The sequence below is a fragment of the Grampus griseus genome (assembly GCF_964374135.1).
Source record: "Grampus griseus genome assembly, chromosome: X".
NCBI lineage: Eukaryota > Metazoa > Chordata > Mammalia > Artiodactyla > Delphinidae > Grampus > Grampus griseus.
In genome coordinates, this window is record NC_138999.1 from 106,291,590 (window position 1) to 106,317,085 (window position 25,496).

Here is a 25,496-nt window from a genome sequence, read left to right on the forward strand (position 1 = left end):
ACAGGACTGTTTACTGTCTGGAATATCCACTCTGTGTTTTGGAGAAAAGGCTCTTCCCCCCCCCCCCATTTCAATTGAAGTAAAGGGCACTATTGGTTATGGAGAAAATTTTGGATTAAAAAAAAAAACAATGTAAGTAGCAGACTGATGTCCTGAGAACCCTCCATTGTGAGATTTAATTTTGCCCTTGTATCCTGAAAGCAGTCTGCTTCTAGTCCCTTTGGGTTTCAAATAGCACACATTGTTAATCTGGAAACCAGTCACTTATTGGAAGTAATTTTTTCCTTAGCTAAATCAGTAAATGTAGGTTTTACCTAGCTTCCCTTTCTCCAAAGTACAAATAATATCATGATCTTACATTTGTAGAGTGGTCTTAACTTCTTAGAGTACCAAAACTTTTATTATACTAGTTTATCTTCAAAACAGCAAGGTGATATAACTGAGACACGTGGTCCCTCTACTTAGCAGATGAAGTGAGTCATGAAGGGGTTTTATGGCTTTCCTAGGGTCACTCAGTGAGTCAGCTGCAGAACAAGGACAAGATACTAAGCTATCTCACCCTCAATCCATTGCTTTCTCCAGTGCCTCACACCAATGTTTACAAGTAATACTTCTGTTCTTTTTTTGACTTTTCTGATGCACGTTTTTCTTTTGAAAACAGAGAGGGGGAGCTACTGAATTGCTAGAAAGGTCATACCTGAAAAACAGTCACAGTTGGGATCAATTTTGCAGTCACAGTCAGTGGGGGCACCAGCCATGATGGAGATCTCCCCATTGGTGGTAACTTGCTGAATGCGGTTTACTTTCCTCTCGTCTGTTTCAGCTATGAAGAGCAGCCCGCTGTGGGAGACGCTGATGGCCCTTGCTGACTCCAGAGTGGAGTGAATTGCTACCTTGCTGACCAAGAAATGATCGATGCCTGGCACCTGGCAGTGAATGGGGCGCCCTGCAATGATCCGCACTCGCCTGTTCTCAGAAATTTGAAGCACAATGTTGTTATCCAAGACGTACAATGAATTGTCCAAGGGATTGACTGCAAGGTCTGTTGGCCACTCTAATCGCACCTGCAAAAAGAACAGAACACACACCATTAGGTTACAATATCTTTCCGGGGCCGTTTTACCTTGAAAGAAAAATTGGCTTATTGGTTCCCCGTCTCATGAATTTCAGCAATGTTGGTGTTATCCCGCAAAGTTCGGAAGGACAGCTGATTAAGTGCTCTGGTAAACACATTTACCATTTATGCCATTTCCAACATAATGTGAATTATTTTCTGCTATAATTCCGGAAGGATCCTTCTCAGAGTGTGGTCTCTGGACCAGCAGCAAGAGCATCACCTGAGAACCAGTTAGAAATGCAAATCCTCAGGCCCCAACCTAGACTTATTGAATCAGAAACTCTGGAGTTGGAGCCCAGCCAGCCACGTTTTAACAAGTCCTCCACGTGATTCTGAAGCACAATAAAGTTTGAGGGCCACTGCTCTAGGGCTTCTGTGGCACTATGAGATGCAAATCTCTCTCACTGCTCTGTAGATGCATGGAACAGCAAAGTCATAGAGGCATCTGGACAACAGAGTGCTAGAGAAACCCGATTTTACTCTATCAGCAACCTTTGGGGACAGGACCTTTCCTTGGCACAGACCTAGCAGCTGTCTTGTGGAGTACTCAGGTACAGTTCATCGGCTGGGGATTTGGAATCCTAAGTTGTAATGCACTGCTCATGTGGCTTGACCTGGTTCACTCCACATCCTTCTTTCCTCAGCAAAGAAACAGGTTGGTTTGTTCTTTCATTGGATGTTTGCTGAGCACCTTCTCTGTGCTAAGCCTTGTGCTAGGCTTTGGGCATTCAAAAGATCTCCAAAATGACACAGCTTCTGTCTTCAAATGCCTCATGGTCTACAAGAACCCTTGGAGAGCCATCAGGCAATTACTCTCCATGTCATGAGAAGGAGGCAGCAGAGAGGACGTGAGAGCTCTTTACCCAGACTAGGAGTCAGGAGGCAGGGTATTTCCAGAGAAGGTGGTACCTAAATAGGGTCTGCAATGACCAGTAGGAGAGGAATGGGGTGGAAATGGCAGGCAGCAGAGTTGAGGGCAATCCAGGGAGAGGGAGCAGCATGGGTAAAGGTTCAGAGATTAGAGACAGTATGGCCCATCCAGATACTACAAACAATCCAGTAAGGCTAATACAGGCTGAGTGATGGAGAGGTGATCGGTGAGAATCAGGAGGTAGACAGTGGCTAGGTATCAGGACTGAATTGTGCCCCCCTAAATTCATATGCTGAAGTCTAACCTCTAATGTGACTGTATTTGGAGATGAGGCCTTGACAGAGGTAATAAAGGTTAAATGAGGTCATAAGGGTGGGGCTCTCAGGTCCTTATAAGAAGGAGGAAATACCAGGAATGTGTATGCACAGAGAAAAGCCCATGTGAGGACACAGTAAGAGGATGGGCGTCTGCAAGCCAAGGAGAGAGATCTCAGGAGAAGCCAAACCTGCCGACACCTTGATCTTGAACTTCCCACCTCCAGAACTATGAGAGTATCAGTTTCTCTTGTTAAAGCCACCTGGTCTGTGGTGTTTCGTTGTGGTAGCCCCAGCAGACTAATACACCAGGTAATGGAGAGATGTACATGTCCAGTTTTATTCTGATGGCTTTAAGTAGGGATGTGACATAATCATATTTGGGTTCTAGAGGGATCACCCTTTCTGCTGTTGAGATCATATTGGAGGAGGAGGTGAGATGGGAAACAGGCCGCTAGCTAAGAGGCTCCTGCAGTGGTCCAGGTGAGGGATGACGGTGGCCTGAATTAGGTTGGCGACAGTGGGGATGGAGAGAAGTAGATGGATTTGAGACACATTAAGGAGTTAGAAGCAAAAGGACTGGGGTGTGTGTGTGTGTGTGTGTGTGTGTCTGGCGTGTTGGTGCCAAGTGCTGTGCTGGGCACTGGGACACACAGGCCAAGCAAACACGGATCTACTCTAGCTCCCTTGTCGACACAGGAGTCAGCCCAATGTCTACCATCTCCTCGACAGCTGCTATTTATCACCGGGCACTTCTCAGAGAACTACGTTACGTGCACTCTCGACTCCACCACTCACTTATTCTGTACTTTCTTTCTCTTCTCTTATGGCTAGGCAAAGGCAGAAGAGTCTGCCCCATTCCTGGCCAAGATAGTAACAGTAATGTAGCTGCAATTCTTTTTGCCTTGAGTGAAAGCCCGAGGAAAGCTTTGTTTTTCTCATTGAATCCGAAAGTCTGAAAACAAGATATATGCTATCATCGCATTCTGAGGCCCGCTATTTCCAGGTTGGAAGAGGCCTTCCACTCAGTAATGAAGTGGACAAAGGCCGGTCTGAGATAAAGCCCTTCCCTCTAATTCTGTCTCTTAATGGAGGACAACTGGTGATGTTATAAAGAAGACAAAGGTTGTCTTTGACCTCCCCTCTTGTACCACTTGGCTCTCTTTGTCCCCTGTCTCTGAGTGTCTCTCCCAGACATCCAGCAGCCTCAACCTGTCCTCCTGTCTCTACATGCCCGCAGCCTCGACATGGGCTGGCCTTCTCTGGTCAGCACCATATGCCTCTGGACAGCTAGGAATTTGAATGCTAATGGAGTATAAAGCTGAGCTTCTGTCATGCACGTTCTACAGAGCCTTTCAAACTGAGGCCATTGGATAAACATTAACAGCTCCCAGAGCAGTTTGCTGTGATGTGTTCCTCAGCACGTCTGTCTGAGGCCCTTGCATGTCAGCGCCCTGCCACGGAGAGGGAGAGCAGGGAGATGGAGCGCCTGCGCCGTGGACCCCTCCGCAGCCCTCACTCTGGACCTCTATACACACCATCAGGCTGCTACAGAAGCTGTCTGTGTGCCCCGGGCCTCTGGAGCACGGTCCCCCAGGAAATAAGCTGGGGCTGGCTGAGGAAGAGGAAACCAATTGATTTCAGTCCAACACTCGTATTTTGATCAAGTCTGAAGTCAGTGACCCAGAAAAAACAAAGCTGGCAGAAATGACGTTCTAATTATCCCCACTCTGAGAGCTGAGGCCGGGCCAGAGGCCGGGGACGGCACACACCTGACAGAAGTCAGAGAAGGCCATGTTTTGGACTCTGCTCTCTGCTGTCAAGGCGGCCTCTGAGATAAAGGCTGGTAGTTGGAAGACGAGCTGTTAAATTCTCCAACTCGCCCGAGCTGATTTAAGTCAACGCTACTGGTGTCATGTTTATTAGGTTTAAAATTGCCTCAAAAATACACCAGCTATTGTGTCTGTTTGTTTTCTGTTCCATCAAATAAGTCACCCTCTGGCAGTTTCCTGTGACTAAAGTGGCCTCTGTGCTTCTGAGACACTTTCTGTATGAGCTACACAGAATCCCTTTAATTCCCATTTGATTTGTCTCTGAAAACGCCTCAGATGAAAGATGTGTGGCTACTTAGTAGTCTAGGGTCTGTCTTTTCAGAAACTGGACCTCTTCACCTCTCGTAGGTTGTTAGTTCCTTCTATCTGCTTCTCATGGTAGATACTCTCTTTTCCACGTAATTTTTCAAGGAACTGGTGCTTTATACCAAGGCATTTCCATAACACACAATGTAACATGCGGATTGGAGTCTTTGCCTCATTCCGGCTGTCAGAATTAGCATCTGTTAGCTGCAGAGAGACCCCAGAATTATAGACTACTGAGGTGGGACTAAGGTTAACCCCTGAGGGCTGTTGGCATTTGTCCAGGTGGAGAAAAATAAACATTTCTTTTGGGGGTGGTGGGAGAATCTTTGCACAGTAACCCAGCCTGCAGGGAAACCATTTGGCCTAATTTGTGGTCGGTGCCCCACCTTGTAAAAATACATTAATTTGCTTGAAATGTCAAAATGTATTCAAGCTAAACTAGCATTAAAGGTCACTGGTGTAGCCGCCAGCTGGTAGAATGTGCCCATCTCCCAACAACCTTCCCTGAGAAATAACCCAGAGCAGAAAGGGGCTCTTGGTCTGGATGTCAAGCCTTGACAGCACCATGTCTTCCTCTGCTAATTGAAAATCTGCCTTGAAGGCACTTGGCCCTCAGGTCAGCCAGTCCCATGGCTGGTTTAAAGAGTCAGCTAATTTTGACCTAAGTAGTAGTTTATAAAGCAACAGAATCCTATCGGGGAAAATCCATGTGTAACAGCAATATCTAAATATGAGCCCTTGATTAGACTAAACTAGAAAATTCTTCAGTTATCCCACACTGTAGACACAGACCATAATTTGTAAACTGAGGCTCTCCCTAACAGTTTCAAGGCTGGTTCCTTCCCATACTAGTTGTAATACTAGGCAAATGAGGTATCGTCTATGAGTCTCTGATTTCTTCATCTGCAATAAGGAAAAGAAGCTGATGATAGTCTATCTACTTTTCAGAGATATTGCATGGATCAATTGTGATAAGGAGGCAAGGTACTGAGCCCAGTGCCTGGACAAAGTATGGGATAGCAAATGGTATTAACATGAAAAATGGTCTCAAAGTCATAAACCTTTAGCGCTAGAAGGAACCTAGTCCAGTTACCATTCAATATAGTTCCTTTTCAGCTCCGTTTCCCAGACTTCAGTTGTCCACATAACGGCTTCATGAATTTTGCCTTAGCTGTCCACCACTTGCACTATTATTGACTTAATATTTTTCTTTAAATTGACTTATTTTTAAATATAAATAGGTGCTGCCCCTTCCTTTGAACTGGTCCTAATCAGTAACATCTGTAAGATTACAGGCCCACTCATCTGAGCCTTTAATATAAGTAGCTACTGTTTACTGAGTGCTTCCTATGTATCAGGCTCTTTACATGGATTATTCCTTTATATTCTTAGGTCAATCACTTGAGAAAGAAACTATCAATATCCCCACTTTCAGATGTCTGCGCTTCGCCTCTATGCCGTCTGATTCCTCACCTAGAAGAGTGGACATGTTTCTTCACGCTCTCCTCACCAAGTCTGGCCTCCCCTTTACCTGGTTAGATTCAACCTAAAGGTTGATTTCAACCTTTTGTTTTGTTTTGTTTTGTTCCTGAGAAGGTCAAAGCTCATTAGGAGTTGAGTGATTGTCTTTCTCTCTGTCATTTGTTATCTTTCAGTTCAATGCTTTGTGGTGCCTACTCTGTCTGAGGCACTATTATAAAGGTAAATAAAAAAGGTCCCTGCCCTTTATGAGTTCACGGTCAAGTGACAGAAGGCAGATACAGAAACAGGTCATTTCAATATCACGTGGTTAAGTGACACGATAGACACATGCCCAGGGTGACATGGGAACACAGAGGAGGAAGCTTGGGGCAATACTCCTAGAAGAGAAATGTAAACTTAATCTTGAAGGATGAAGCAAAGGTACTGAGAAAAAGCAAGGTGGGAAGAGTGATCTCAGCAGAGGGAAAAGAATGAACAAAAGCACAGAAGCACGAAACCATATGGGAGTGTGGAGCTCACCGCAGTCTGGGATTGCTGGAGCATAAGTAGGGTAGGCAGTGGTGGTAAATGAAGTTTCAGTGTTTGCCGGGGACTAATTTTAAGTCTCTCCACTGAGGCACTATTGTCATTTGGGACCAGGTGATTCTTCGTTGTGGGGCCTGTCCTGTGCAGTACAAGATATTTAGCAGCGTCTCTGGCCTTTATTCACTAAATGCAGGTAGCACCTTCCCTTGAGCTGTGACAACCAAAAATGTCTCCAGACATTACCAAATGTCCCCTAAGGGGAAAACTGTCCCTTGTTGAGAACCGCTGCATTAAGCCATGAAGGGCTGTGTAGGCTAAGGACTTTAGACTTGAACTGAGGGTGTTGAGGAGTCAATGAAGATCTTTAAAGTTGGGGGTTGACATGGTCAGACTAGGGCTTTAGAAAGATTACTTAGGCTGCAGTTTGGGGAGCAGGCTGGAGGGAGACCAGATTGATGCAGGAGAATCAATTTGGAGGCCAGATCTTCACCAGTACATTCACACATTTACATAGCTGTCCCTCCACGCCTCTCGCAAATATCTGATGCTGATTCAGACAGACAAGGTCCCTGCCTTCATGGGCTTAGAGTCCGCTACACTGTTTCTCATACTTTTTTGGATTTACAAAGTCCTTCGAGAATCTGATGGAAGCTATATACTCTCTCCGTAGAAAAAGGCTCAGATGTAGTAGAAGGAAGTGGTTAGGAGCTCGGGCTTCAGAGTTAAGACTTCCTGGGTTCAAAATTTTGTTATTTGCTAACTCTGTGACCTTGGAGCAAATCAGTTAACCTCTCTGAGCCTCAGTTTCCTTATCGAGAAACTGGGTATAGTAATAATACCTTCTCAAAAATTTATTATAGGAATTATACCAAAAAAATCTACATAAAGCACTTAGCACAGTGCCTGGTACACAGAAAGGGCTCTGTAAAGGCTACTTTTTATTATGGAACATGCCTGTATTTCTTCTCATTCCTGTCTGACTATGGACATGTTCTATTCCTTGGCTATCTCATGAACCCTTATTTGATTTTTTTTTTTTTTTGGGCTGTGCCTCACGGCTTGTGGGATCTTAGTTCCCCAACCAGGGATTGAACCTGTGCCCCCTGAAATGGAAGTGCAGAGTCCTAACCACTGGACCGCCAGGGAAGTCCCTCTCATGAACTCTTAAGTGCAGTCACATCGTCATGCTCTTTCAAGGTTTCCCTTGCTTCTCTGTCACCGGCCATTCCCTCCTTGTTCATTTATTCCATTGCTTGAGAATCCTTTTAAGCTATGTGTCCTCCAAGAAACATTTGGCTTATATTGGGATATATTATTTCTCATACATTTGTCAGCCAATTTCATGGCTAATATTTCAGCTTATTACTTGGATTCCCCACTGTTATTTGTAACAGTACTCTTGGTGCAGTTCCAAGTGTAGAACATGCTACTTTATTTTCCTTTCTTTTGCCAATAAATGGCTCTTTATCCCATTTTAGGCATTATGCTAGGCACTAAGGAGCCAGCTCTAACCAACACAGACTAGGCCCTGCCCTCATGTAACTGACAACCTTTGGCTGACTTCATTTCCTTCATTTTCTAATAGATACAGGGTGTTGCCAGTGACACAGAGCAGTAGACTACTTCTGTTCCACTCCATCCATTTTAAGAAATTACTTTCCACGGAAAAGCCTCAGAAACACATCATGACTGTTACTATATTTTGCCATTGCTACCAAGTGCTAATAACTTCTTTTCCCCAAGTTCAACTGTGCTGAAGAAACCAGCTGTTTCCCAAACGGCCCTGTCTCACTATCCTAAACAGGACACTTCTCATCTCCCTCCTTTAGTACATTTCCAGCCTTGTGGCTCATTTGAAAAGTGACTGTTTGCTTTTGATCTCTGAGGCCTCTTCAGCAGGAATTTCCAGGAAGCGTATGATTAGTGCTTCTGTAGTACGCCAACCTGGGGGAAGATGCAGTGACGGGACGCAGTGCTCTCTGCCAGGTGTTCTGCCAACTCCATGTTAGACTTCCCCATTCTTCTAAAAGCTGACAACTGCAGACTGTTAGCATCACTTTCTGTCAGTTTGCAAATGGCCTTCTCGTTTCTTGACACTGATACTGTCTGAGCTTCTTCAAATTTATAAAAGAGGGAAAAAACCGTCTGGAGAAAGTTTGGTTTTCTGCAGTTGGAAAGCACGATGACACCTTTGAGAGCGATGGACCTTATTGATCTTGCTTTTAAAAAGTGGAAATTATTAGAAGATGAAATACACTAAGACTACACGGACTCGTCAACCGGCAAATTATTTCCCATTATCTCAGATCCACATTCTTGTGTTTCTCTGAATAACGGCTGGAGAGTTTGAGGAACCCGTCAACCTTTGGTCAAATGTGTCAGCCTGGTCTGTGTCCATGGCTGCCCAATCAGAATAACTGACACGTAAGTCACATTATTCATTGCAGATGAATAGCCAGGATCAATCTAATCAAGAGTTACAATTGGACTGATCTTTAGAATCATTTTGCTGCAGAGCCTATAGATTAAATCACACCTACCCCAATGTTTCAAAAACATTGTGGAAGTTGAGGAAACAAAGCAAAGCAAAACAAACAAATAAAAACCCCCCAAAGCAGAGCTGGTATGTTTCATCTTGCAATAATTCACACTTTTTAAAAGGAAGATCAATAGGAACCATCACTCTGAAAAGTATCATTGTGCTTTCCAAGTGCCCCAAACCAAACTTTTTCCAGATGGCTTTTAGAAATTTGAAGAAGCTCAGACAGTATCAGGGTCAAAACAAAATGCTGAATTTGTGGTTACTAAGATGCCTGCGGCAGAGACTACTAGTTCTAGACCTACCCTATCATTCTTTCACTCTCTCCTCCTCCTTTAGTGCACTAATCTTAAAATTTGGGCATACTGCTATCTAGAATCGAAGGCATTCCAGCCTGATTTGCAGTTACCTGTAGCCATGTGATAAAGTTCAAGGCAATACGATGTAAGAGGAGGTGTGGAAGTATCCACACTTTTAAATTGATGCTGCTTAAGGACAGCTGACCCAACTGGAAGGAGCCTCTTTTTGCCCTTTCTTCCAGTATGCAATATGGATAGAAGTGGTGGGAATTTTAGCAGATGTCTTAGACCATGAGGTGGCCATGAAAATGGAAGTTCTGTGCCGGGTGGGCAGGGCAGAATTATAGGAGCCTGGGTCCCAGACGACCTCGTGGAACTGCCATCCAGTCCTGGACTATACTAGTGTGGCTGCTATCCTGCTTATGTCACTGTTGTGTGTGTGTGTGTGTGTGTGTGTGTGTGTGTGTGTGTGTGTGTGTGTGTGTGTGTGTGTGTGTGGCGGGGGGAAGGGGCTCTATTATTCTCAGCCAAATCCAATCACAACCAAGAAAATGTTCTGTTAAGCTTTGTTTTTGACTGGCGCTACTGACTATACCAATATGGTCAATCCGGTCTAACAAATTTCTAGGTTTACATCTCTGGATAGATCACCAGTGTTTGCAAAATTAAATTAAATTGACATAAATTAATGTCCCAAAGAGACTGACACATGTGCCAAAGTCCACTAGGGCAGCCCTTTGTTATGAGGATGACTAATTGCTTACACTTAGTGATTAACCTCAAGCATTCCTGAATACCCAGGGCTCCATCTTTGGGTACTTCAAGCTGTTCTTCCAGGTCCATGACTCATTCAGATCCAATGCTTCTCCATTATAATATAATTCTCCATATAAATATTTGTTTGCCTTCCTTTGTCTTCTATTAGGTCTGTGAGTCTTCAAGGGCAGGAATGAGGTCTCATTCATTTTTGTATTTCCAGTATCTGGTATTACAGCTGACAAATGTTTATTGAATGAAAACATTAGTGCCTCACTGACTGTAACATCTTCAGTCCATGAATGCATTTTAAAAATTGTAAAACACAAATTAGCTCTAAGAAAAACTAATTTTCCTCAACATGTTTCAGTCAGTAAATCTGCATTTCCAGAGACCCACTGAGGTTAGTGGGAGTTGCCATATTTCCTCAATCTTAAGAACTGTATTTCCTACCCCTTCCATATTTTAAATTTTCTGAAGTGAGGTTGTGTCTTAAAATCAACGCGTACATTTAATGGAGCATCTCTCCTCACCACCTAAAGTTATCAAATTGATGCTACGTTTTAGAACACATGGTGTCTTAGAATTGAGGAAATATGGTATTTCCATTTTGGTCTGCAGACTTCGGGGATCCCTGAGACTCTTTCAAGGAGGTCTGTGAGGTCAAAATTATTCTTAATACTATTTGCCTTTTGTACTTTCTTATGAGTATATAGTGGAGTTTTCTAGAGGGTGCCTGAGGCTACTATAGCTTTGTGTTTAAAAAAATTCACACTTTTACTTTCTAATAAAGTAAATAGATAAAACCCACATAGAGAAAAGCTCTTTGAAGTCTCCAACAATTTTTAGGAGTGTAAAGGGGTCCTGACACCAAAAAGCTTGAGAATAGGAAAGAAACAGTGAATGAAACCGCTCTGCTACATAAGAGTTTCATTCAAGCTCATTAAGAAAAAAGCACGTATCCCTTCCAAGATGGTTCCTGGGGCCATAAGCTCTGTCCAAAAGCACACTGACCGAGTGGCTGAAAATCTTTCCTTCCTCTAGAGACCCAAGGCCTGATGGGTGCTATAAAAGTTTGTTCTCAGAGGCTCCCTCAGAGCAATCGGCACGTACACACTCTGTATGAGTCTGCTGTGTAATTGCCACTACCTCATCTTCATAACAGGCATAATTGCTCTGAGTTTCCGTCACCCTTTCTTGCATCTCCTCTCTGAAGCCTCAATTTTGGAAATGGCACTTGTGAATACACAGAATGTTTAACCACTTCCAGTTTTTAATTTACAGTCAAAGTCATCTATCAGCAGGAGATGAAGGCCCAGTGTGAAAACTACAGCATGTCCTTCAGACTCCACAGCTAATTTGTTTGTAAATTTGATTGTTATTGTAAGAACACATTGTACACAATGCTACTTGCCGATTTACTATTTGTATCTCTCTGTATCTTGGGCTTTATCATTACAGTCAAAGAACTTAACACTTTCAGCACTTCTGCGGGTGGGGAGAGGAACATGAAAGTTGTACTGTTTTTTTGCTTTTTCTTTTGTGTCTCTATTTCAATTTAATTTTTTTTTAATTATTTATTTATTTGGCTGTGCCAGGTCTTAGTTGTGGCATGTGGGATCTTTTAGTGGCGGCATGCAGGCTCTTAGTTGCAGCATGTGGGATCTAGCTCCCTGACCAGGGATCGAACCCAGGCCCCCTGCATTGGGAGTGTGGAGTCTTAACCACTGGACTACCAGGGAAGTCCCTCAATTTAATTTTACATGTATTTCTTAAATTCCCAGTTTATAGCCAGCATTGTGGGAGATACACATACAGAAGGGGAGATGACCAGAGAACAGTCCAAGGTAACACGAAATCCAATGTGAGACCAGGTGATGAGACCATGCATTCTGAGAGAATCTGGAGTAAAGAGAAGACCATTGTGGGTCTTCATGCAGTAGCGGGTGGGGCTCTTGTCGACAGACAAGGCTTTGCCTGCGTAGGAGCCAGGGACTTTGAAGAAGGCCCCGGAATCATTTGGTAGCGTTCCTTCCTGTTGAGCAGTTGCAGAAACTTGTCTGTTGCAGGTTGTTAATATTATAGTATTGGCTCGACAGGATAGACCACGCTTCCAATTCCCTTTGGCACCTAAAGCAATTTACGGGCCAGAAGTATGACTGCACTGCTTTTATGAAATGTTCTGATTTCATTGATCAGCCACTCTGAGATTATGCTTTCATTTCTGTAGCTACTGCTAACCCTGTTTTCCGGGATAATATTTCAGGAAGGAACTATTAAAAAATTTCACCATGGAGATCTTTAGAAGTGGGCAGGGTTCTAAATGGGAAGAGAAATGTCACAAGTCACGATTGCTCTACTCAAAAGTTTATTTCAAGTTAGACTAGAATTCCACCACAGATTGTGTCTCATCTTAACTCTGTAATGTTTCCAAATGATAAGGACACTAATAAGGACAGATGGCCTAATGAACATTTAGAGGGAAGATTTAACTGGTCTTATTTTCATTAGGCCTCCAGTGCACTTCCGGGTTTTGCCCACCACTTCCCTGTGTGTAATACAAAACAGCACATCCTCAACAGATGGCCCAGCTCAGGCTTCATGCTTCTAGAACTCTGGAGACTGGCCATCTGACCACTTACCATGTGTACAGAATCATTTAAGGAAGCAGGCAGGCTACGGACTTGAGCCTGAACAAAAGCAAAAAATTGTGATGCATATTGAGTACCCGAGCTTCAACAACAGGGGAGTCAGAATCACTAGCAAACAAACTGAGCAGCTCTGGTTGAGGTCTCCCCATAACAGCTTCTTATGGATTCAGTAATGATGAAATCCTCTGTGGCAAACAGTCCACTCTAATTAACATTTCATCCAAACCGTAAGCATATGTGAGTGACTCCGGCAGCAACAATGACATGGAAATCCAACACCTCGTTGCACAGTGTGTTAGTTAGTGAGCTATTGTCTCCCAGCTCCAGACTCACTCCTTTAAAGACACTGCTTTAGATGAACCGGTTTGCAGGGCAGAACTAGAGACACAGATGTAGAGAAACAAACGTATGGACACCAAGGGGGGAAAGCGGCGGGGGGGGTGGGGGGGTGAGAAGAATTGGGAGACTGGGATTGACATATATACACTAATATGTATGAAATAGATAACTAATAAGAACCTGTTATATAAAAATAAATAAAATAAAATTCAAAAAAATAAATAAAGGGCTTCCCTGGTGGCACAGTGGTTGAGAGTCTGCCTGCCGATGCAGGGGATGCGGGTTCGTGCCCCGGTCCGGGAAGATCCCACATGCTGCAGAGCGGCTGGGCCCGTGAGCCATGGCCGCTGAGCCTGCGCGTCCGGAGCCTGTGCTCCGCAACGGGAGAGGCCACAACAGTGAGAGGCCCGCGTACCGCAAAAAAAAATAATAATAATAAAGACACTGCTTTGTGATACTGGGCTTGGGACTCTGCAAACTACATTTCTCTTTTTACCAGCTGGATATTTGATCCATCCTGACAATCTGGGAAATAAAGCGACTCTGGAAGGCTAGAGGAGGGAGAGGGCACTCACTCCTTCCTGCTTGCTTTCTGTTCCAGTCAGTGTTGCTATAACTGTAGCCCTTCATCCTGGTGGCAGTGGCTGGCTGCACTTTCCAGCTCCTCTCCGTAATCGGAGAATTGGTCTCATCATGCTCCCTCTCAGGGGCCGGAAGCAGGCTGACTGGTACCCTCTTCTCAGAGGAGTAGGTCCCACCTCTCTAGGTTCTGACAACTCCAACCCCTTTCTTTTGTTTCCCCAGCCCTAGAGGTGGTGACTGCCTCATGCAGATATTACCTCTTTTCTTGCAACCCTCTAACACCTGTGCAGCCCATTCCCTATATTAAATCTCTCTCTGTTAAAATCACTAATTTCTGTTTTTCTGACTGGATCTTAACTGAGATTCACAGCATCAACCCATATACAACGACAAAGGAAGAGCAATACCCACTGCAGGGCAGTGGTAATAGAAAACTAGTAAAAGTGAACCAGAACCAGCAAAAACTATCTGGTACTGCGAGAATTTATTAGTCAGTAGCATCCTCAGTGTATCTACTGGCCTGTGAAGCTGCCATGTCCAGAAAATAGCCACATAAAATAAATCCGCTGTGTTTGGACTTTAATGAAGTTGGTTGTGATTGACTTTAACCAGAGCTTCTCTGACTCTCTGGCGCTGCCATGTTGATGTCCTTATTGTTTAAAAGCTTCTCACCCTTGTGATTTTTGAGGATGATTTCATAGTGGATCATGCCACTCTCCCAAACATCTTTTGGAGAAAGAATTCTGTACTGAATGATTCATAAGGTGGGCCCATGACAATAGTTCCTGTGTGCTTAGAATTTACTTATTAAATAATAATACAATGGGCATTTACTACTAAATGGCTTTTATATTCTCTCTTGCTAGTCTCCTTGTCAGAAATTAGGATTGCTCCTTCAGAATCCTTTTCCCCTTGATTTGGAATGGGGAGTGTATTCTGAGGCGGATCAAATGAACACCTGTTTTTCTTATGTATCTCAAGATAAACACCTCTCAGCAGGTGTAGCCTCTTGGTGTTTCATATGTTCCCGTGTTCACTTTTTACATATATACTAACTTCTGCATGAAAAGATGACACGCCTCATGACAGCTAACAGAACTTTCTCTCTGAATTGTGTTTCCATTTAATAAATATGGGTTGGCACTGAATCATGAACCTCCCCTCCCACAGTTAATAGAGAGCAAGGCTATATTTAAAGATAAAGTCTGAAAGATAGTTAGGCCAATTGGCTCACATTTGGACTTAGCCCAGAATGTTGGGCATATAAGCCCTAGATGCTAACCACTGAATTTGCCAACCAGATACCTCTGCATCTTAGAGAGTTTCAGGTTTATTTCAGGTTATGGCGCCTGCCAGGCAAAATGTGTGCAAGATTGAGTGGTTCAAAAGTAGTTTGCAAGCTTTGCATCTTGTGACTCTCCCTGAACTCTGAAGATGCTTTTCCTCTAGTGCTTCATAGCTTTAATAAGAGCTAACATGCCATTGTCCTTTGTGTGGAAAGAGGACACTGCTGAGGGAGTTTTATTTATGCGATAAATTACGTTTTCGATATAGAATTGAGCACGGTACTTGACTTTTATTTTAAGGCCCCTGACAACTCTGGCTATTTGCTTGTGTGCAGACATTTCAGCAGAATTTGGATGTGCTGGAGTTGAAGATGTTGGCCTGCTGTTCTCCACTTCTTACATAAATAACCGAGCGTTCACTTTGGAGGGAGCAATGCAAATATCTTGGGTAATAGGCTATTCTACCCTGATTGTGATTTTACCTAAGAGATGTAGGCCTAAAAAGTGCAGTTAAAAGAAAAAGAGTTTGAATGAATTTGGAGAAGGGAAATGATTGATATTTAAAGAAACTCTGGGACTTCCCTGGTGGCACAGTGGTTAAGAATTCGCCTGCCAATGCAGGGGACATGGGTTCGAGTCCTGGTCCAGAAAGATCCCACATGCCACACAGCAGCTAAGTCCGTGCGCCACAACTACTGAGCCTGCGCTCTAGAGCCTGCGAGCCACAGCTACTGAGCCCACGTGCCACAACTACTGCAGCCCTTGTGCCAAGAGCCTGTGCTCTGCAACAAGAGAAGCCACCGCAATGAGCAGCCCGCACACCGCAACGAAGAGTAGCCCCAACTTGCCACAACTAGAGAAAGCCCACGCACAGCAACGAACACCCAACACAGCCAAAAAAAAGGAAAGAAACTCTGTGGGTAATTTTATTGTAATGCTTCTCCCAGTTTATAATTTTGTTAAATTTGGGTTTTTATACATTAGACTTTTTAAAACTGATTGACATGCTTGGAACCTGAATATCTTGATTAAAAAAAAGAAAAAGACAAAGCAACTCATAGACTAAACTTGCTTCAAAAATTCTAGGACACTGCTCTCTTTCTTACTATGAATATATTAGCCTCATAACTTCTTTCCTTTTGATTTTCCACTTAGCTGGGAGCCTCTGTTTTGTCTTGGGAGAGTCATATTCTTCGTATTGACCTAGAAAAACCCTGTCATCTTACTTATCTACTTTCATATTTAATTTTTTTGTGAAATTGACCCACCTAGGATGGCCACCCACTGAATGAGCTGCTCTTTACCTCTTGATTTCAAAGTGATGGAAGATGATCTAAAATCTATACATCTCAAATTCACAGACGTATGAAACTCACACTACATTCCAACCCTAGCTCCACAGTCCACGTGACACTTCTTGAAAGTAGAAAGAAAATGAAGGATTTGGGGCACCATTCAATGACTGCAGTGAACACGCTTTAAGCAATCTAGATAGAGCGTCACATTAGCATTAGGCACAGGAAACATCCTGTGAAGGTCACAGTAGATTAAGATCAGTCTCTGGAGCATATGCTTGATACAGCCCATCAAACTCATATACAGGTTTATGCATGCCTCTCTGCAAAAGGTACCCCTATGTACAAAGGACGGAAGGGAAGATTACACAATTTCTATAGCAGTTCCGAACTTCTTGGTCCTTTTATATCTTGGTTCTGTAAATTATCACTTCAATTTTCTGTTCTGTGAATGGAAGGTCAAATACTACTACTGGTGCTGCTACTGCTCATCCTGCTAATTTATTGAGCACTTATGAGCCAGGTACTTTGCTAAGTGATTTTTTATATATCAGTATTATCTCATTTAATCCTCACAACTTCCCTATAGAGAAAAGTATCACTGTCATCTCCATTTACAGATAAAGATTTTTTCCCAGAGGCACACTTCTAGCAAGTGGTGGACCTGGGATTCAAATCCAGGTGGTCTGTTTTCCCAACCATTCAACTTTACTGAATTTTTATATTAACATTATTATGAAGGAGAATCTACCCTAAAGGCCTGATTTTTGTCTCCTGCACCCTCTATTAAAGGATTAGAGAAAAGTTTGGCTCCCCTTTGCAGTTCCAGAAGGTGTTTTCCTGCATTTGACAGAACAAGGAGAGTAGGTCTGGACTGAATGAGCAATAAATAACATTATCCAGGAATGCATTTAAAATAGAGACCGACAATCACAGATATTACAAAATCAGAATAAACACCTTGCAGACTTATTTTGTTCTTGTGTCCTCCCATTTTAGAAAGTGTATGATGAATCAACAGAAAATATTTCCTGAAGATGCCAATTAACATCTTACATCATCCCTTATATTTGTAAAGCAGTTCATACTTTTCCAAGTGCTTTCACATTAAAAAAAGCGATGACACGTAATCAACAATTGGGTCATTTACTGAATTAGCCTTCACAAGGAGGAATAATTAACCAGCTCTAAAATTCTAATGTGTGTTTTCCAAGTGTAGTGCTGAATTGGAAATGACAGAGAAACCTCTTTTAGGTCAAGAAGTAGACAAAAACGATTTAATTTTTAAAAAATATATTGCTAGAGGGAGAGACCTTCAAGAGGCAGAGGAGTAAGAGGTAGAGATCACTTTCCTTCCCACAAATACATCAGAAATACATCTACATGTGGAACAATTCCTACAGAACACCTACTGAAGGCTGGCAGAAGAGCTCAGACCTCCCAAAAGGCAAGAACTACCCACATACCTGGCTGTGTGGCTGACAGGGTCTTCGTTCTCCAGCCGGGTGCCAGCCCTGTGCCTCTGAGGTGGGAGAGCCAAGTTCAGGACATTGGTCCACCAGAGACCTCCTGGCTCCATGCAATAGCAAATGGCGGAAGCCCTCCCACAGATCTCCATCTCAACGCTAAGACCCAGCTCCACTCAACGACCAGCAAGCTACAGTGCTGGACACCCTATGCCAAACAACTAGCAAGACAGGAACACAACCCCACCCATTAGCAGAGAGGCTGCCTAAAATCATAAGGTCACAGACACCCCAAAACACACCACCAGATGCGGTCTTGCCCACCAGAAAGACAAGATCCAGCCTCATCCACCAGAACACAGGCACCAGTTCCCTCCACCAGGAAGCCTACACAATCCATTGAGCCAATCTTAGCCACTGGGGGCATATACCCAAAACAATGGGAACTATGAACCTGTAGCCTGTGAAAAGGAGACCCCAAACAAAGTAAGTTAAGCAAAATGGGAAGAAAGAGGAACACACAGCAGATGAAGGAGCAAGGTAAAAACCCACCAGACCAAACAAATGAAGAGGAAATAGGCAGTCTACCTGAAAAAGAATTCAGAATAATGATAGTAAAGATGATCCAAAATCTTGGAAATACAATGGAGAAAATACAAGAAACGTTTAACAAGGTCCCAAAAGAACTAAAGAGCAAACAAACAATGATGAACAACAAAATAAAAGAAATTAAAAATTCTCTAGAAGGAATCAATGGCAGGATAACTGAGGCAGAAGAACAGATAAGTGACCTGGAAGATAAAATAGTGGAAATGACTACTGCAGAGCAGAATAAAGAAAAAAGAATGAAAAGAACTGAGGACAGTCTCAGAGACCTCTGGGACAACGTTAAACACACCAACATTCGAACTATAGGGGTCCCAGGAGAAAAAGAGAAAAAGAAAGGGACTGAGAAAATATTTGAAGAGATTATAGTTGAAAACTTCCCTAGTATGAGAAAGGAAATAGTCAATCAAGTCCAGGAAGCACAGGGAGTCCCATACAGGAAAAATCAAAGGATAAACACACCAAGACACATATTAATCAAACTATCAAAAATTAAATACAAAGAAAAAATATCAAAAGCAGCAAGGGAGAAACAACAAATAACATACAAGGGAATCCACACAAGGTTAACAGCTGATCTTTCAGCAGAAACTCTGCAAGCCAGAAGGGAATGGCAGAACATATTTAAAGTGATGAAAGGGAAAAACCTACAACCAAGATTACGCTACCCAGCAGGGATCTCATTCAGATTAGACGGAGAAATTAAAATCTTAACAGACAAGCAAAAGCTAAGAGAATTCAGCACCACCAAACCAGCTTTACAACAAATGCTCAAGGAACTTCTTTAGGCAGGAAACACAAGAGAAGGAAAAGACCTACAATAACAAACCCCAAACAATTAAGAAAATGGCAATAGGAACATAGATATAGATAACTACCTTAAATGTAAATGAATTAAAAGCTCTCACCAAAAGACATAGACTGGCTGAATGGATACAAAAACAAGACCTGTACATATGCTGTCTACAAGAGACCCACTTCAGACCTAGGGACACATACAGACTGAAAGTGAGGGCATGGAAAAAGATATTCTATGCAAATGGAAATCAAAAGAAAGCTGGAGTAGCAATTCTCATATCGGACAAAATAGACTTTAAAATAAAGACTATTACAAGAGTCAAAGAAGGACAGTACATAATGATCAAGGGATCAATCCAAGAAGAAGATATAACAATTGTAAATATTTATGCACCCAACATAGGAGCACCTCAATACGTAAGGCAAATACTAACAGCCATAAAAGGGGAAATCGACAGTAACACGATCATAGTAGGGGACTTTAACACCTCACTTTCACCAATGGACAGACCATCTAAAATGAAAATAAATAAGGAAACACAAGCTTTAAATGATACATTAAACAAGATGGACTTAATTGATATTTATAGGACATTCCATTCAAAAACAAGGGAATACACTTTCTTCTCAAGTGCTCAGGGAACATTCCCAGGAGAGATCATATTTTGGGTCACAAATCAAGCCTCAGTAAATTTAAGAAAATTGAAATCATATCAAGTATCTTTTCCAACCACAATGCTATGAGACTAGATATCAATTGCAGGAAAAAATCTGTGAAAAATACAAACACATGGAGGCTAAATAATACACTACTTAATAACCAAGAGATCACTGATGAAATCAAAGAGGAAATCAAAAATTACCTAGAAACAAATGACAATGAAAACACTACAACCCACAACACATGGGATGCAGCAAAAACAGTTCTAAGAGGAGAGTTTATAGCAATACAATCCTACCTCAAGAAACAAGAAACACCTCAAATAAACAACCTAACCTTACACCTAAAGCAATTAGAGAAAGAAGAACAAAAAAACACCAAAGTTAGCAGAAGGAAAGAAATCATAAAGATCAGATCAGAAATAAATGAAAAAGAAATGAAGGAAACAATAGCAAAGATCAATAAAACTAAAAGCTGGTTCTTTGAGAAGATAAACAAAATTGATAAACCATTAGCCAGACTCATCAGGAAAAAAGGGAGAAGACTCAAATCAGTAGAGTTGGAAATGAAAAAGGAGAGTAACAACTGACACTACAGAAATACAAAGGATCATGAGAGATTACTACAAGAATGCTATGCCAATAAAATGGACAAGCTGGAAGAAATGGACAAATTCTTGGAAGAGCACAACCTTCTGAGACCGAACCAGGAAGAAATAGAAAATATAAATAGACCAATCACAAGCACTGAAATTGAGACTGTGATTAAAAATCTTCCAACAAACAAAAGCCCAGGACCACATGGCTTCACAGGCGAATTCTATCAAACATTCAGAGAAGAGCTAACACCTCTCCTTCTCAAACTCTTCCAAAATATAGCAGAGGGAGGAACACTCCCAAACTCATTCTATGAGGCCACCATCACCCTGATACCAAAACCAGAAAAAGATGTCACAAAGAAAGACAACTACAGGCCAATGTCACTGATGAACATAGATGCAAAAATCCTCAACAAAATACTAGCAAACAGAATCCAACAGCACATTAAAAGGATCATACACCATGATCAAGTGGGGTTTATCCCAGGGATGCAAGGATTCTTCAATATACGCAAATCAATCAATGTGATACACCATATTAACAAGCTGAAGGAGACAAAACCATATGATCATCTCAATAGATGCAGAAAAAGCTTTTGACAAAATTCAACAACGATTTATGATAAAAACCCTCCAGAGAGCAGGGCACAGAGGGAACTTACCTCAACGTAAAAGCCATATATGACAAACCCACAGCCAACATTGTTCTCAATGGTGAAAAACTGAAACCATTTCCTCTAAGATCAGGAACAAGAAAAGGTTGTCCACTCTCACCACTATTATTCAGCATAGTTTTAGAAGTTTTAGCCACAGCAATCAGAGAAAAAAAAGAAATAAAAGGAATCCAAACTGGAAAAGAAGAAGTAAAGCTGTCACTGTTTGCAGATGACATGATACTATACAGAAAGAATCCTAAAGATGCTACCAGAAAACTACTAGAGCTAATCAATGAATTTGGTAAAGTAGCATGACACAAAATTAATGCACAGAAATCTCTTGCATTCCTATACACTAATGATGAAAAATCTGAAAGAGAAATTAAGGAAACACTCCCCTTTACCACTGCAACAAAAAGAATAAAATACCTAGGAATAAACTTACCTAAAAAGACAAAAGATCTGTATGCAGAAAACTATAAGACACTGATGAAAGAAATCAAAGATGATACAAACACACGGAGAGATATACCATGTTCTTGGATTGGAAGATGAACATTGTGAAAATGACTATACTACCCAAATCAATGTACAGATTCAGTGCAATCCCTATCAAACCACCAATGGCATTTTTCACAGAACTAGAACAAAAAATTTCACAATTTGTATGGAAACACAAAAGACGCCGAATAGCCAATGCAATTTTGAGAAAGAAAAACGGAGCTGGAGGAATCAGGCTCCCTGACTTCAGACTATACTACAAAGCTACAGTAATCAAGACAGTATGGTACTGACACAAAAACAGAAAGATAGATCAATGGAACAGGATAGAAAGCCCAGAGATAAACCCACGCACATATGGTCATCTTATTTTTGACAAAGAAGGCAAAGACTATACAATGGAGAAAAGACAACTTCTTCAGTAAGTGGTGCTGGGGAAACTGGACAGCTACATGTAAAAGAATGAAATTAAAACACTCCCTAACACCATACACAAAAATAAACTCAAAATGGATTAAAGACCTGAATGTAAGGCCAGACACTACCAAACTCTTAGAGGAAAACATAGGCAGAACACTCTATGACATAAATCACAGCAAGATCCTTTTTGACCCACCTCCTAGAGAAATGGAAATAAAAACAAAAATAAACAAATGGGACCTAATGAAACTTAAAAGCTTTTGCACAGCAATGGAAACCATAAACAAGATGAAAAGACAACCTTCAGAATGGGAGAAAATATTTGCCAATGAAGCAACTGACAAAGGATTAATCTCCAAAATTTACAAGCAGCTCATGCAGCTCAATATCAAAAAAACAAACAACCCAATCCAAAAATGGGCAGAAGACCTAAATAGACATTTCTCCAAAGAAGATATACAGATTGCCAACTAACACATGAAAGGATGCTCAACATCACTAACCATTAGAGAAATGCAAATCAAGACTACAATGTGGTATCAGCTCACACCAGTCAGAATGGCCATCATCAGAAAATCTACAAACAATCAATGCTGGAAAGGGTGTGGAGAAAAGGGAACACTCTTGCACTGTTGGTGGGAATGTAAATTGATACAGCCACTATGGAGAACAGTATGGAGGTTCCTCAAAAAACTAAAAATAGAACTGCCATATGACCCAGCAATCCCACTACTGGGCACATACCCTGAGAAAGCCATAATTCAAAAAGAGTCATGTGCCACAATGTTCACTGCAGCTCTATTTACAATAGCCAGGACATGGAAGCGATCTAAGTGTCCATCGACAGATTAATGGATAAAGAAGATGTGGCACATATATAGAAGGGAATAGTATTCAGCCATAAAAAGGAATGAAATTGAGTTATCTGTAGTGAGGTGGATGGACCTAGAGTCTGTCATACAAAGTGAAGTAAGTCAGAAAGAGAAAAATAAACACCGTATGCTAACGCATATAGATGGAATCTAAAAAAAAAAAAAAAGTTTCTGAAGAACCTAGGAGCAGGACAGGAATAAAGACGCAGACATAGAGAATGGACTTGAGGACACTGGGAGGGGGAATGGTAAGCTGGGATGAAGTGAGAGAGTGGCATGGACATATATACACTACCAAATGTAAAATAGATAGCTAGTGGGAAGCAGCCGCATAGCACAGGGAGACCAGCTCTGTGCTTTGTGACAACCTAGAGGGGTGGGATAGGGAGGATGGGAGGGAGACGCAAGAGGGAGGGGATATGGGGATATATGTATATGTATATGTATAGCTGATTCACTTTGTTATAAAGCAGAAACTAACACACCATTGTAAAGGAATTATACTCCAATAAAGATGTTAAATAAAATTAAAAAATAAAATAAAATATTGAAAAAAATATATTGCCGTATTTCAGAGGAGAACAGAATAAATGATTCAGAAATAGATGTTCTGGGCTTCCCTGGTGGCGCAGTGGTTGAGAGTCCACCTGCTGATGCAGGGGACGCGGGTTCATGCCCCGGTCGGGGAAGATCCCACATGCCGCAGAGCGGCTGGGCCCGTGAGCCATGGCCGCTGAGCGTCCGGAGCCTGTGCTCCGCAGCGGGGGAGGCCACAACAGTGAGAGGCCCGCCTACCGCAAAAAAAAAAGAAAAAAAAAGATGTTCTTTTCCTCAAATCTAGATATGGCAACTAGAAGAATTGTTTATTTAGTGCTATTTTGTAATTTCCAGCCATAAACGCTAATGGATCACTCCTTTACAGGTGAGTAATGTGGAGAGTCACTAGGGACTCCTAAAGTCGACTTTCTTTATGGTTCTTGGTGCTGTTGTCAAATCAGAGTCTGAACAACAGTAACTGCCATCTCATGCTGTGTGACAGTATAATTTGATTGCTATATAGTTGGAGGTTTGTGAAACCTTTCCACATGCCACTCACCTAACTGGTGGGGCGAAGGAAAACAAAAGCCAAGGTTACATGTAATGCCATATGACCTCTCTCTTCACTTCTGATTAACACCAACAATTTACAGTTGCAAGTGCTTTTCAGAAAACAAAGGTCTTTCATATTTGTTTTCTTGTTTAACTATCAAAATAGCCTTAGGAAACAATACGGGCTTTTATCCCACCTTCTATTGTTGAGGAAGCTCAGACACAGAGACTTTAAGTAACTTGCCTGAGGTTGCACTGCTAATAAATGGTAGAATCTGGACTCACACCCAGGACTGGCTATGTTCTTTCTACTAGACATGCTACCTTAGTCAAAGGGAAGTGGGTGATTAGGAAATTGTCCAGAGAACTGGGAAAATATGGCTTAGTACTCCTGAAGAAGTGAATAATTGTTCCAAGCTTATAAACGTGTCTGACAGGAAGTTTGCTCATTTTTAGTCAATTGTCATCACTCTCTAATTTAAGTACTTTCACATTTAAGGTTATCGATATTTTGAGCTCTTTGAGAAGAGCGTGGCTAAGTTAGCAGCGCCTTCCTGCCACGGTTGGTGTAGACTAAGCTTCCTCTTTACCTTAGAGAGTGGCACTTCCCCCTCCCCCATTTTTACGTCCATGAGCCTTTGGATCTTGCGGGAGGGACTGGCTGTGACTGACGTGGGTTGACAGAGTGCACGTGGCTCAAATGAATAGAGCAGAACATTCCTGACTTAGGATGCTTATATCTGGACTGCTGCAAGAACCGACTGCCGAGCAGCAAGACTGCTGCACTACTGATGCTGTCCAGGCATGAGAATAGGGAAAGAAAGTGAGAAAATCCATTGGAGGTTTGGTCGGTATGAGTTTATCATTATTATTGTTAAAAAAAAAAACCCCACGCATAACATTTTTACCATCTTAACCTCGTTTAAGTGTGCAGTTCACTTGTGTTAAGTATATTCACATTGTTGGGCAACAGATCTCTAGAGCTTTTTCATCTTGCAGTAATGACACTCTATACCCATTAAACATTAATTCCCTCTCTCCATTCCCCTTGGTATCTACCTTGCTACTTTCTGTCTCTATGATTTTGACTACTTTATTTTTTTTTTTTTTAGGTAAGAAGTTGGATTTATTTAGAGAGAAACACACTTCACAGAGTTTGGGCCATCTCAGAAGGAGAGAAGCCCCGAAATATGGCGTGGTTATTTTTTTTTTTTCATTTTAACATCTTTATTGGAGTATAATTGCTTTACGATGGTATGTTAGTTTCAGCTTCACAACAAAATGAATCAGTTATATATATACATATGTTCCCATATCTCTTCCCGCTTGCGTCTCCTTCCCTCCCACCCTCCCTATCCCACCCCTCCAGGAGGTCACAAAGCACCGAGCTGATCTCCCTGTGCTATGCGGCTGCTTCCCACTAGCTATCTACCTTCCGTTTGGTAGTGTATATATGTCCATGCCTCTCTCTCGCTTTGTCACCATTTACCCTTCCCCCTCCCCATAGCCTCAAGTTCATTCTCTAGGATTTTGACTACTTTAGATACTGCATATGAGTGGACTCATACAGTATGTCTTTTTGTGACTGGTCTATCTCATTTTGCATTTCCTCAAGTTTCATCCATGTTGTAGGAT

General features: G+C 42.0%; 1 protein-coding gene across 3 annotated transcripts in view; it reads right to left on the reverse strand.

The window, feature by feature from the left end:
• TENM1 (teneurin transmembrane protein 1) overlaps nt 1-25,496 on the reverse strand; it is a gene marked incomplete at both ends in the record, with an annotated part of 571,653 nt that overhangs the window by 41,389 nt on the left and 504,768 nt on the right. For all 3 annotated transcript variants that reach the window (XM_082681806.1, XM_082681807.1, XM_082681805.1), the window contains one exon: nt 698-1,064. In XM_082681806.1, coding sequence (XP_082537932.1) covers nt 698-1,064 — 367 coding nt within the window. The remainder of the gene's footprint in view (nt 1-697; nt 1,065-25,496) is intronic.